Consider the following 12143-nt stretch of genomic DNA (forward strand, 5'->3'; position numbering starts at 1 on the left):
AAGAAATAAATACAATTGAGTAGAATAAAACAATAGAAAAAATCAATGAAACCAAGAGCCGGTTCTTCGAGAAAATAAACAAAATAGATAAGCCTCTAGCCAGACTTATTAAGAGGAAAAGAGAGTCAACACAAATCAACAGTATCAAAAACGAGAAAGGAAAAATCGCGACGGACCCCACAGAAACACAAAGAATTAATAGAGAATACTATGAAAACCTATATGCTAACAAACTGGGAAACCTAGGAGAAATGGACAACTTCCTAGAAATATACAACCTTCAAAGACTGACCCAGAAAGAAACAGAAAATCTAAACAGACCAATTACCACAACGAAATTGAAGCGGTAATCAAAAAACTACCAAAGAAAAAAACCCCCGGGCAAGATGGATTTACCTCGGAATTTTATCAGACATACAGGGAAGACATAATACCCATTCTCCTTAAAGTTTTCCAAAAAGTAGACAAGGAGGGGATACTCCCAAACTCATTTTATGAAGCTAACATCACCCGAATACCAAAACCAGGCAAAGACCCCACCAAAAAAGAAAACTACAGACCAATATCACTGATGAATGTAGATGCAAAAATACTCAAGAAAATATTAGCAAACCGAATTCAAAAATACATCAAAAGGATCGTACACCATGACCAAGTGGGATTCATCCCAGGGATGCAAGGATGGTAAAACATTCGAAAGTCCATCAACATCATCCACCACATCAACAAAAAGAAAGGCAAAAACCACATGATCATATCCATAGATGCTGAAAAAGCATTTGACAAACTTCAACATCCATTCATAATAAAAACTCTCAGCAAAATGGGAATAGAGGGCAAGTACCTCAACATAATAAAGGCCATCTATGCTAAACCCACAGCCAACATTATATTGAACAGCGAGAAGCTGAAAGCATTTCCTCTGAGATCGGGAACTAGACAGGGATGCCCACTCTCCCCACTGCTATTTAACATAGTACTGGAGGTCCTAGCGATGGCAATCAGACAAAACAAAAGAAATACAAGGAATACAGATTGGTAAAGAAGAAGTTAAACTGTCACTATTTGCAGAAGACATGATACTGTACATAAAAAACCCGAAAGACTCCACCTCAAAACTACTAGAACTGATATTGGAATACAGCAATGTTGCAGGATACAAAATCAACACACAGAAATCTGTGGCTTTCCTATACACTAACAATGAAGCAACAGAAAGAGAAATCAGGAAAACAACTCCATTCACAATTGCATCAAAAAAAATAAAATACCTAGGAATAAACCTAACCAAGGAAGTGAAAGACTTATACTCTGAAAACTACAAGTCACTCTTAAGAGAAATTAAAGGGGACACTAACAGATGGAAACTCATCCCATGCTCGTGGCTAGGAAGAATTAATATCGTCAAAATGGCCATCCTGCCCAAAGCAATATACAGATTTGATGCAATCCCTATGAAACTACCAGCAACATTCTTCCATGAACTGGAACAAATAATTCAAAAATTCATATGGAAACACCAAAGACCCCGAATAGCCAAAGCAATCCTGAGAAAGAAGAATAAAGTAGGGGGGATCTCACTCCCCAACTTCAAGCTCTACTATAAAGCCATAGTAAACAAGACAATTTTGTACTGGCACAAGAGCAGAGCCACAGACCAATGGAACAGACTAGAGAATCCAGACATTAACCCAGACATATATGGTCAATTAATATTTGATAAAGGAGCCATGGACATACAATGGCGAAATGACAGTCTCTTAAACAGGTGGTGCTGGCAAAACTGGACAGCTACATGTAGGAGAATGAAACTGGACCATTGTCTAACACCATATACAAAAGTAAACTCAAAATGGATCAAAGACCTGAATGTAAGTCATGAAACCATTAAACTCTTGGAAGAAAACATAGGCAAAAACCTCTTAGAAATAAACATGAGTGACTTCTTCTTGAACATATCTCCCCGGGCAAGGAAAACAACAGCAAAAATGAGTAAGTGGGACTATATTAAGCTGAAAAGCTTCTGTACAGCAAAAGACACCATCAATAGAACAAAAAGGAACCCTTCAATATGGGAGAATATATTTGAAAATGACAGATCCAATAAAGGCTTGACGTCCAGAATATATAAAGAGCTCACACGCCTCAACAAACAAAAAACAAATAACCCAATTAAAAAATGGGCAGAGGAACTGAACAGACAGTTCTCCAAAAAAGAAATACAGATGGCCAACAGACACATGGAAAGATGCTCCACATCGCTAATTATCAGAGAAATGCAAATTAAAACGACAATGAGGTATCACCTCACACCAGTAAGGATGGCTGCCATCCAAAAGACAAACAACAACAAATATTGGCGAGGCTGTGGAGAAAGGGTAACACTCCTACACTGCTGGTGGGAATGTAAGTTGGTTCAACCATTGTGGAAAGCAGTATGGAGGTACATCAAAATGCTCAAAACAGACTTACCATTTGACCCAGGAATTGCACTCCTAGGAATTTACCCTAAGAATGCAGCAATCAAGTACGAGAAAGATCGGTGCACCCCTATGTTTATCGCAGCACTATTTACAATAGCCAAGAATTGGAAGCAACCTAAATGTCCATCGATAGATGAATGGATAAAGAAGACGTGGTCCATATACACAATGGAATACTACTCAGCCATAAGAAAAGGGAAAATCCAACCATTTGCAGCAACATGGATGGAGCTGGAGGGTATTATGCTCAGTGAAATAAGCCAAGCGGAGGAAGAGAAATACCAAATGATTTCACTCATCTGTGGAGTATAAGAACAAAGGAAAAACTGAAGGAACAAAACAGCAGCAGAATCACAGAACTCAAGAATGGACTAACAGGTACCAAAGGGAAAGGGACTGGGGAGGATGGGTGGGTAGGGAGGTATAAGGGGGGGAGAAGTAGAGAGGTATTAAGATTAGCATGCATGGGGGAGTAGGAGAAAAGGGAGGGCTGTACAACACAGAGAAGGCAAGTAGTGATTCTACAACATTTTGCTATGCTGATGGACAGTGACTGTAAAGGGGTTTATAGGGGAGACCTGGTATAGGGGAGAGCCTAGTAAACATAATATTCGTCATGTAAGTGTAGATTAGTGATACCAAAACAAAAAATAAAAAAAAAAATAGGGCAGTTCCTGTGTGGTAACCTCCAATGAGTTCTACACAAGGGAATAAAGGGGCATATAAAAGTGTAGGCAAAGGGTCTGTTTGTGTTTATACAGAGGATCAAAGCCTTATTGGGCTACCCCAAAAAGGAACTAAGATACGATATGAAAAAGAACTTCCAACATCAGCACTCTCTGGAAGACTCATGCCAGAAGATGATCATCAAAAAACCCCAACAAAGATCCACGCACTGCTTCAGCTGTAGATGCACTCATCCCACCAGCTCCTGGACTTGCCATGGGAATGAAGGAGATATCTAAGCTGGCCTGTGCATACAGTAAAACAACAAATTTGACTGGATCTATACTGTTGAAACTCAACCAAGAATTAGGAGAAGTGCAAATTGTAGCGCTCCAAAATCTTACAACTACAGACTATTTACTTTTAAAAGAACATAAGGGATGTGAACATTCCCCTGGAATGGGTTGTTTTAATTTGTCTGATTTCTCTCAGACTGTTCAAGTTCAGTTGGACAATATCCACCATATCATAGATAAGTTTTCACAAATGCCTAAGGTGCCTAATTGGTTTTCTTGGTTTCACTGGAGATGGCTGTTAATTACAGGTATGCTTTGTTTATGTAACTATACTCCTATTATGTTACTGTGTGTGCGCAATTTAATTAGTAGTTTAAAAACTATACATGCTGAAGTTACTCTACAAGAAGATATGTCAAAGAAATAATCAATCTTCCCAGGTTTTCTTCCACCTGCTACTTCTATAGTTTTTCTTCTTCCTTCCTAATTACAACCCTTAAATAGAATTCGTGCCTCATATCAAATTTACCGAGTATCATAATTCTTCCAAGTGGTAAAGATACCTCAAGACAAATGCTGGGCATAGAAGCTACAGGGCATAAATATGCAAAGAAATAAAAAGCTAACCATTTCAAACAATAAGGCTTCTCTCTCACTTACCAACTTTACGTTTCCCTGTATGGCCGCGGAAGATGACTGGTTAGCCAGAAATGGGTAAGATTCCTCAAGGTAGGAACAACCTAAGACAGGCACAGTCGCAGGGGGGTCATCAGGTGAGAAATTGGGGATCAACAGAGGTGAGGCTTAGAACTTCACCCCCCCTGTTCTGAGAGAAATCTTCTGCATACGTGGATGTTTTATTGCCCTTGTCTAGCTTGGATTAACACATAGTCTACAGGCACATACCTGATCATCTACATTTGCTCCCTTACAACACTAAACTATGTTTTCTACCTTTATCTTGTATCTATCTACCACTTCAGCATTTTATTATAAAAAATAATAATAAAGAGAGAAATGTGGTATCCACATATAAATCAAGTATAAAATCAAATGAGTATTCATATTTGAACTGACCGTTTATAGTTCATAATGCATGAGCAAAACCGATAGTTTCTGTGATGACTGCCCTTGTACTGTTCACTGTGTAACTTATTCACTATGTAAGAATTTGTTCTCCATGTAAGAACTTGTTTGTTATGCCTCAGAAGATTGGAGACTGATGAAAATTAGTCTTGGGGTGTATTAATGATTGTGCATTGAGCATTGACTCCCCTATACAGAATTTTATTGTTGTTAACAACCATTTGATCAATAAATATGAGAGATGCCCTCACAAAAAAAAAAAAAAAGTACACACTTCCTATAGTAAAATAAATAAGTAACCAGGATGTAATGTATAGCATAAGGAATATAATCAAGATATTGTAATAGCTTCGTATGGTGATAGCTGGTACCTAGAATTGTCATGTATATGAATGTTGAATCACTATGTTGTACACCTGAAACTAATGTAATGTAATACTGTGTGTCAACTACCCTTCAATAAAAAATAATTATCTACAAAAAAAAAAATTCTTTTGCCATAAAAACCAACCACAGAGAAGTATGACCATCACTCTGATTGTGGATGAGAGTGTTCATTTGTATATGTAGATTTAGCAGTTATTTTAGAAAATTAGTATATAGTTCTGATTTAATTTGTGAGAAAACCTGCTATAATAAAACATCAGAAACATAGGGTTATTGCAGGAAAGTTATCTTTCTCCTGAGAAATTACCCCTGAAAGAGCAGAGAGCTGTCCCTGCCCTTTTAATATTACAATTTTACAAAGATATGAAGCCTGGAACAGTTGTAGGCATCTTCAGGGACAGGGGTAAAGGTGATAAATAGAAAAATGTGATATAGCCAATACTGAAGCATATCCTCCAGTTGCATTTCTCTGACAGCAATTTAAAATGCAGAACAATTCAGGAAATAGAACGTCCATAAAAATAGCACCTTTTTACAATAATACTTGATAATGAATTCCATTCAAAACAAGAGAGAATGAGAGAAAGGGAAAAATCACGTTAAATGCAAGTATACTAATAATTGAATTAAATTTAATTCATTTACGTATATACATAGAACCAAAAAAAAGTGGAAAGGCAAATATTAGGAATAAAATTGTTGAAAGAAAAAAGCATTCAACATAAAAGTTCTAACAAAAAATATGAAAACATATCTAAGATTGATTATAGGTACCATTACAAGTAAAGAATAATTAAATAATGAAAAATAATGAAAAATAATGAAAATAACTCATATTGAATCAAATAGCAAAGTCAAATTTTATACACTGGAAAGTAACAATTTACCTTCTCTTCAAGAGTGTAAGGATATTAACAAAAATTGACATTTTAAATCACAAAGGAAATGTTAACTAATTTCAAAATTTTGACCTAATAGTAGATCACATTTGTGCTTACAGAAAACTGAAACTAGACATTAAAAATAAAGACAAATGTCATGATAAACAAAAATAATAGTAAGGAATGTCTGATTCATCAGAACTTATGACAGATAGTTAAAAAGCTCAAAAGAAAATATATCAGACCTAATACCCATCCTTCTTAAAGTTTTCCAAAAAGTAGAGGAGGGATGCTTCCAAACTCATTCTATGAAGCCAGCATCACTCTAATACCAAAATCAGACAAAGGCACACAAAAAAAGAAAATTACAGACCAATATCCCTGATGAACGTAGATGCAAAAATACACAACAAAATATTAGCAAACTGAATTCAAAAATACATCAAGAAGATCATCCATCATGATTAAGTAAGATTTAATCCAGGGATACAAGGATGACACAACATTCGAAAATTCATCATCATCCACCACATCAACAAAAAGGACAAAAACCACATGATCATTTCCATAGATGCTGAAAAAGGTATTTGACAAAATTAAACATCCACTCATGATAAAAACTCTCAACAAAATGGTTACAGAGGGCAAGTAGTTCAACACAACAAAGGCCATATATGACAAACCCACAGCCAAAATTATACTCAACAGTGAGAAGATGAAAGCTATTCCTTTAAGATCAGAAACAAGACAAGGATGCCCACTCTCCCCACTTTTATTCAACATAGTTCTGGAGGTCCTAGCCCAGGCAATCAGACAACACAAAGAAATAAAACGCATCCAGATTGGCAAGGAAGAAGTTAATTGTGCCTGTTAGCAGATGACATGATATTGTATATAAAAAACCCTAAAGAATCCACTCCAAAACTACTAGATCCCATATATGAATTCAGCAAATTTGCAGGATAGAAAATTAATACACAGAAATCAGTTGCATTCCTATACACTAATGATGAACTAGCAGAAAGAGAAATCAGGAAAACAATTCCATTCACAATTGCATTAAAAAGAATAAAATACCTAGGAATAAACCTAACCAATGAAGTGAAAGAAGTATACTAAATAAATTACAAGACACTCATGAGGGAAATTAAGGAAGATACCAATAAATGGAAACACATTCCGTGCTCTTTACCGCGTTCGCCCCTTGTGGCGGTGACGACAGCGATACGTACACAAACCTGGTTCACTTCAGTTCTTTATTGTTGCTCGGAAGGCCGGGAGAAGGTGAGTGAGAAGAAGCAACAGCCGGGGGGGAGCGAATGAGAAGAAGAATGAGGGGAGAGAGGGAGACAGAGATTGAGAGAGTGGGAGAGATTGAGTGAGAGAGAGTGAGAGAGCTTCTCTTTCCTGCTTATGCCTTATATAAAGGAAGCTGGCCTATGGTGATCAAGATCATGCGTGACCTTTAAGCTGATTGGTAGCATGCCCTCTGCACGAGCTGAGCACGAGCGCAGAAGCATGGGGCAAGCCTATAGGAGCAACTTCCTTATGCTAATGCCACCAAACCAGGCAGGGTGGCGCCCAGGAAGCGTGCGCCATCTTAGGGCATTGGTCAACTAGACTGGAAGGGCGGTGTTCAGCCATAGTGGGACTCAGCCTCGGCCATAGGCCGGCCCCTACACTCTTGGCTAGGAAGAATTAATATTGTCAAAATGGTCATCCTTCCTAAAGCAATCTACAGATTCAATGCAATCCCTATCAAAATACCAACAGCATTCTTCAGCGAATTACAGCAAATAGTTCTAAAACTCATATGGAACCACAAAAGACCCTGAATAACCAAAGCAGTCCTGAGATGGAAGAGTATAAAGCAGGGGGGACCTCACTTCCCAACTTCAAGCTCTACTACAAAGCCACAGTAATCAAGACAATTTTGTACTGGCACAGGTACAGACCCACAGACCAGTGAAACAGAATAGAGAGTCCAGACATTAACCCAAACATGTACAGTCAATTAATATATGATAAAGAAGCCATGCATATACAATGGAGAAATGACAGCCCCTTCAACAGCTGATGTTGGCAAAACTGGACAGCTACATAAGAGAATGAAACTGGATAATTGTCTAACTCCATACAGAAAAGTAAATTCAAAATGGATCAAAGACCTGAATGTAAGTTATGAAACCATAAAACTCTCAGGAAAAAACATAGGCAAAAATGTCTTGGACGTAACCATGAGTAACTTCTTCATGAATGTATCTCTGCAGCAAGGGTAACAAAAGCAAAAAAGAATAAGTGGGACTATATCAAGCTGAAAAGCTTCTGTACAGCAAAAGACACCATCAATAGAACATAAAGGCATCCTATAGAATGGGAGAATATATTCATAAATGACGTATCCGATAAAGGGTTGACACCCAAAATGTATAAAGAGCTCATGCACCTCAATAAATGAAAAGTAAATGATCTGATTAAAAAATGGGCACAGGATCTGAACAGACATTTCTCCAAAGAGGAAATTCCGATGGCCAACAGACACATGAAAAGATGCTCCACATCGCTAATCAATAGAGAAATGCAAATGAAAACCACAATGAGATATCACCTCAAACCAGTAAGGAAGGCTACCACCCAAAAGACAAACAACAACAAATGTTGACGAGGGTGTGGAGAAAGGAGAACCCTCCTAACTGCTGGTGGGAATGTAAATTAGTTCAACCATTGTGGAAAGCAGTATGGAGGTTCTGCAAAACACTCAAAATAGACATACCATTTGACCCAGGAATTCCACTCCTAGGAATTAATCCTAAGAATGCAGCAACCCAATTTGAAAAAGACAGATGCACCCCTATGTTTATTGCAGCACTATTTACAATAGCCAAGAAATGGAAGCAACCTAAGTGTCCATCAGTAGATGAATGGATAAAGATGTGGTATATATATACACCATGGAATATTATTCAGCCATAAGAAGAAAACAAATCCTACCATTTGCAACAACATGGATGGAGCTAGAGGGTATTAAGTGAAATAACCCAAGCAGAAAAAGACGAGTATCAAATGATTTCACTTATCTGTGGAGTTTAAGAACAAAGAAAAAAACTGAAGGAACAAAAGAGCAACAGACTCATAGAACCCAAGAATGGACTAACAGTTATCAAAGGAAAAGGGACTGGAGAGGACGGTGGGAAGGGAAGGATAAGGGGAAAAAAAGGGGGAATTACTATTAGCAGACATAATGTAGTAGGGGGGGCACGGGGAGGGCTGTGCAACACAGAGAAGATAAGCAGTGATTCTATAGCATCTTACGCTGATGGACAGTGACTGTAATGGGGTATGTGGGGGGGACTTGATGATGGTGGAGTCTAGTAAACATAATGCTGCTCATGTAATTGTAAATTAATGAAACCAAAAGAAAACAAAAAAGAACAAGGTAATGTAGTGGTTTGGAAGCATCTTCAAGCCATGTTCTTACTCAGAAAAGTTAAATTATAAATCAGTAAGTATGTCAACTTTTGTGAAGAAATAAAACGAGGTTTGTATTTGTTTGTGTGTACCTATGGAAAACTGAAGCACAGGAGAGGCAGTGGTCACAGATGGGGGCTGCAGTAGTCCTGGGTGGAGGGACACGGATGGAAGACTTTTCACTGCATATTTTATTTTTTGGAGGGGTCTTGTGAATAGATTTACCAGAACAGTTTAAATTAGAAATTGAATGAAAGAAAAAAGAATCAGCAATTTCAAATATTCTCAAACGTGATTTATTTTGTAATACATACAGTATTTATATGGTTTGTCATTGGAACTACCTTAGAAAACAAAATCTATACACTAAAAATTTCTGTTGAATCTGACATGAAGAGAACACATTTTCTGACAATTTCAGGTTCGCTCATGTCCTCCAGTCTGATAACGCAGCTCTGACTCCTTATTCCTACTATTGCTACTTGACACTTCCGTCATCATGAGTTTTATTACTGGCAACATTTCTTTATCAAGTCTCAATTTTATAGAACCATTCTTCACTTTTTAGTTTAGCAATTTTGAAAGACACTTCCAAACCCAAGGAAAAGAATCCCTATCAGTCACCAACCCAAAGAACAATACAGGAGTCCCAACAGTTTTGGCTTGTTTTTTCTTTTCTGATGTTTTTCACGAGAAGCTTCCTTTGTTTTTCTCAACTGTGCACTGCCTTATGCGCATACAACTGCCTTTTTAAAACCAAGTTCCAGGATTGGCATAAGGCTGTCTTGAGCACAGAGGTTCTTCTGGAAGCAGTTTCATCACCAAACTATTCTCTTCTGATTAACTTATCACAACCAAGTTCTTCTACCAGAGGGTCGATCACTGCAGACGGAGTCATAGTTATACCTGTTAGAACATCAAAATCAATCCTCGGAGGATTCCACAGATACTCGGCATCAAAATCGGCTTCCACAAATCTCCCGCGGAGTTCAGGCTCCTGCACTTCCACAACCATCACGTAGAGCTGCTGATACAGGTGAATAATTTCCCCAACGCTCAACACGCGATAAAGGCCGTGAGGCAACGCAGCCAGGCCGGGGCCGTTCCCGGGCCAGCCCTCTTGACCCTCTTCCTCCGCTGGCTCCGCCACCAGTCGGGCGACCTCCGCCATCCCTGCTGCCCCGGCCGCCGCCACTGGAACTTCCCTGGCCGCCGCCATCAGACCTTCCCCGGGCTCCTCAGGCCGCGCCCGGGCCGGCTCCGGCGGCCCGCCGCCTACCTCCGCCTGCAGGCCGTTGCGGTCCCCATCCTCAGCGTCGGTATTCGGGACAGTGCTGTTTGCCGGCAGCGCAAACATCTCGGTCCGCCCGATCAGCTCGGTCGCTCCCAGAGAAAGAGGAATATGGCGGGATTACAGTAGCACACGTGACGGCGCGTGCGTGTCGCCGCGCCGGTGAAGGCGGTGTGCGAACAGATGGGCGCGAGTGTAGATCCAATGGCTAAAGCTATGGTCAGTGCGCATGCGTCACCACCACGCCTACACCCCTCCAGGTGCCACCTAGCGGCCTGGTGCGCCAAGACATCTCTAACCGAACCGGGTGTAAGGAAACGTCGGCGGGGGGAGTCATATTTTACATTTCGGCCAGCTGCATGTTTATAAGAAGAGTCTTACAAAATTGCTTCCTGTAGGCTTTCCCAGTTTTTCATCCTAAAATGTCTCTAAGCTCATTGTTCTCTGGTGATTAAAATACCACCTCTATTATATACCAAGGTAAAAAAAAAGAAAATTAATTAATTGACTATATATTGTATTTGTTTGTATCTTGTATTCTTTTTCCTCACCTACTCATTTACTTAAGCTAGTATTATTTACTATAATTTACAAGCAATGATTTACTAAACATTAAAACCGTCCATGATACCACTCAGAGATTATTATTGTTAGTTAACAGTCTGTTATACAGGCCCAAACAAACATATAAATTGCTCTTGTATGTATGTGCAAATGCACGAATGAATGTTTGCATACCCTTATTTCTTACAAAAAGATCATTCTGAAAATATTTTTGATCATTTAAAAGGTAACAGTATAGCATGCACAAATTTCCATGATAATAAATACAAATCAAAAGCTTTATTCTTTAATAGCTGTTTCTATTGCTCAACATAGTTTAAGCATACATTGCATGAAGTTAGAATTAGTAGATGAAAAGACATTTTATGGCTGTAACACACTTTGCTATTTTTGTTTTTGTTATTTGAAACGCTGCCCTCTCATTATCCCCTCACCGTAAGTACAGGAGGAGGATCTTTCTTCGGCATGCTTTGTCACCTCTTAAAACTCTGCCAATATAATACAAATAAAGTGTTTTTGCTTTAATTTGAATTTTGATTATATTTTTAAGTATTTTTTGACTTCGGAGTTGTTTTTTTTTTCTTTTTGGAATGTTTATTAATCTTTTTCACTCCGTTTAACACCTGGAGCATTTGTCACTTTTCATTTTGGTTTGTGAGCATTTCAGAGACTTTGGAATTATTGTTTGGAATAAATTAAGCAAACAATTTTCCTGGTTTGGTTTTGCACTGTTGGTGTTTTATTTTTTTTTTAATACAGACATCCAAGATTAATTTTTATCAAGTTAAAGCCATCAATATTTGTGTTAATGGTTCCAACTTATGCAGTTATTCTTCAAAAGTCTTTCAAATGTATACCTCACTTACCACCATATGATATTTATACAATTAATTTTATTTTAACTATAAATATATATTATATATATTTTACAAATTACATATAAGTACATCAATTATATAATTTTGTATATATTATATTCTTACTTATCAATTTACTCAATTTGCTTGATCATGAATAGTCT

At 38.1% G+C, this 12143-nt stretch overlaps 1 protein-coding gene across 1 annotated transcript; it reads right to left on the minus strand.

Moving 5' to 3' along the window:
* Positions 1 to 9571: 9571 nt before the first annotated feature.
* Positions 9572 to 10730, minus strand: LOC118918789 (EP300-interacting inhibitor of differentiation 2-like). The gene has a single exon (XM_036897981.2). The coding sequence runs from the start codon at positions 10622 to 10624 to the stop codon at positions 10094 to 10096; it is 531 nt and encodes a 176-aa protein (XP_036753876.2). The 5' UTR covers positions 10625 to 10730; the 3' UTR covers positions 9572 to 10093.
* Between the last annotated feature and the right edge of the window lie 1413 nt (positions 10731 to 12143).

The sequence above is a fragment of the Manis pentadactyla genome, chromosome 7 (assembly GCF_030020395.1).
Source record: "Manis pentadactyla isolate mManPen7 chromosome 7, mManPen7.hap1, whole genome shotgun sequence".
Lineage (NCBI taxonomy): Eukaryota > Metazoa > Chordata > Mammalia > Pholidota > Manidae > Manis > Manis pentadactyla.

Excerpts from the sequence above, each read along its gene's own strand:
- LOC118918789 (XM_036897981.2), bottom strand. The coding sequence starts at position 10,624 with ATGTTTGCGCTGCCGGCAAACAGCACTGTCCCGAATACCGACGCTGAG.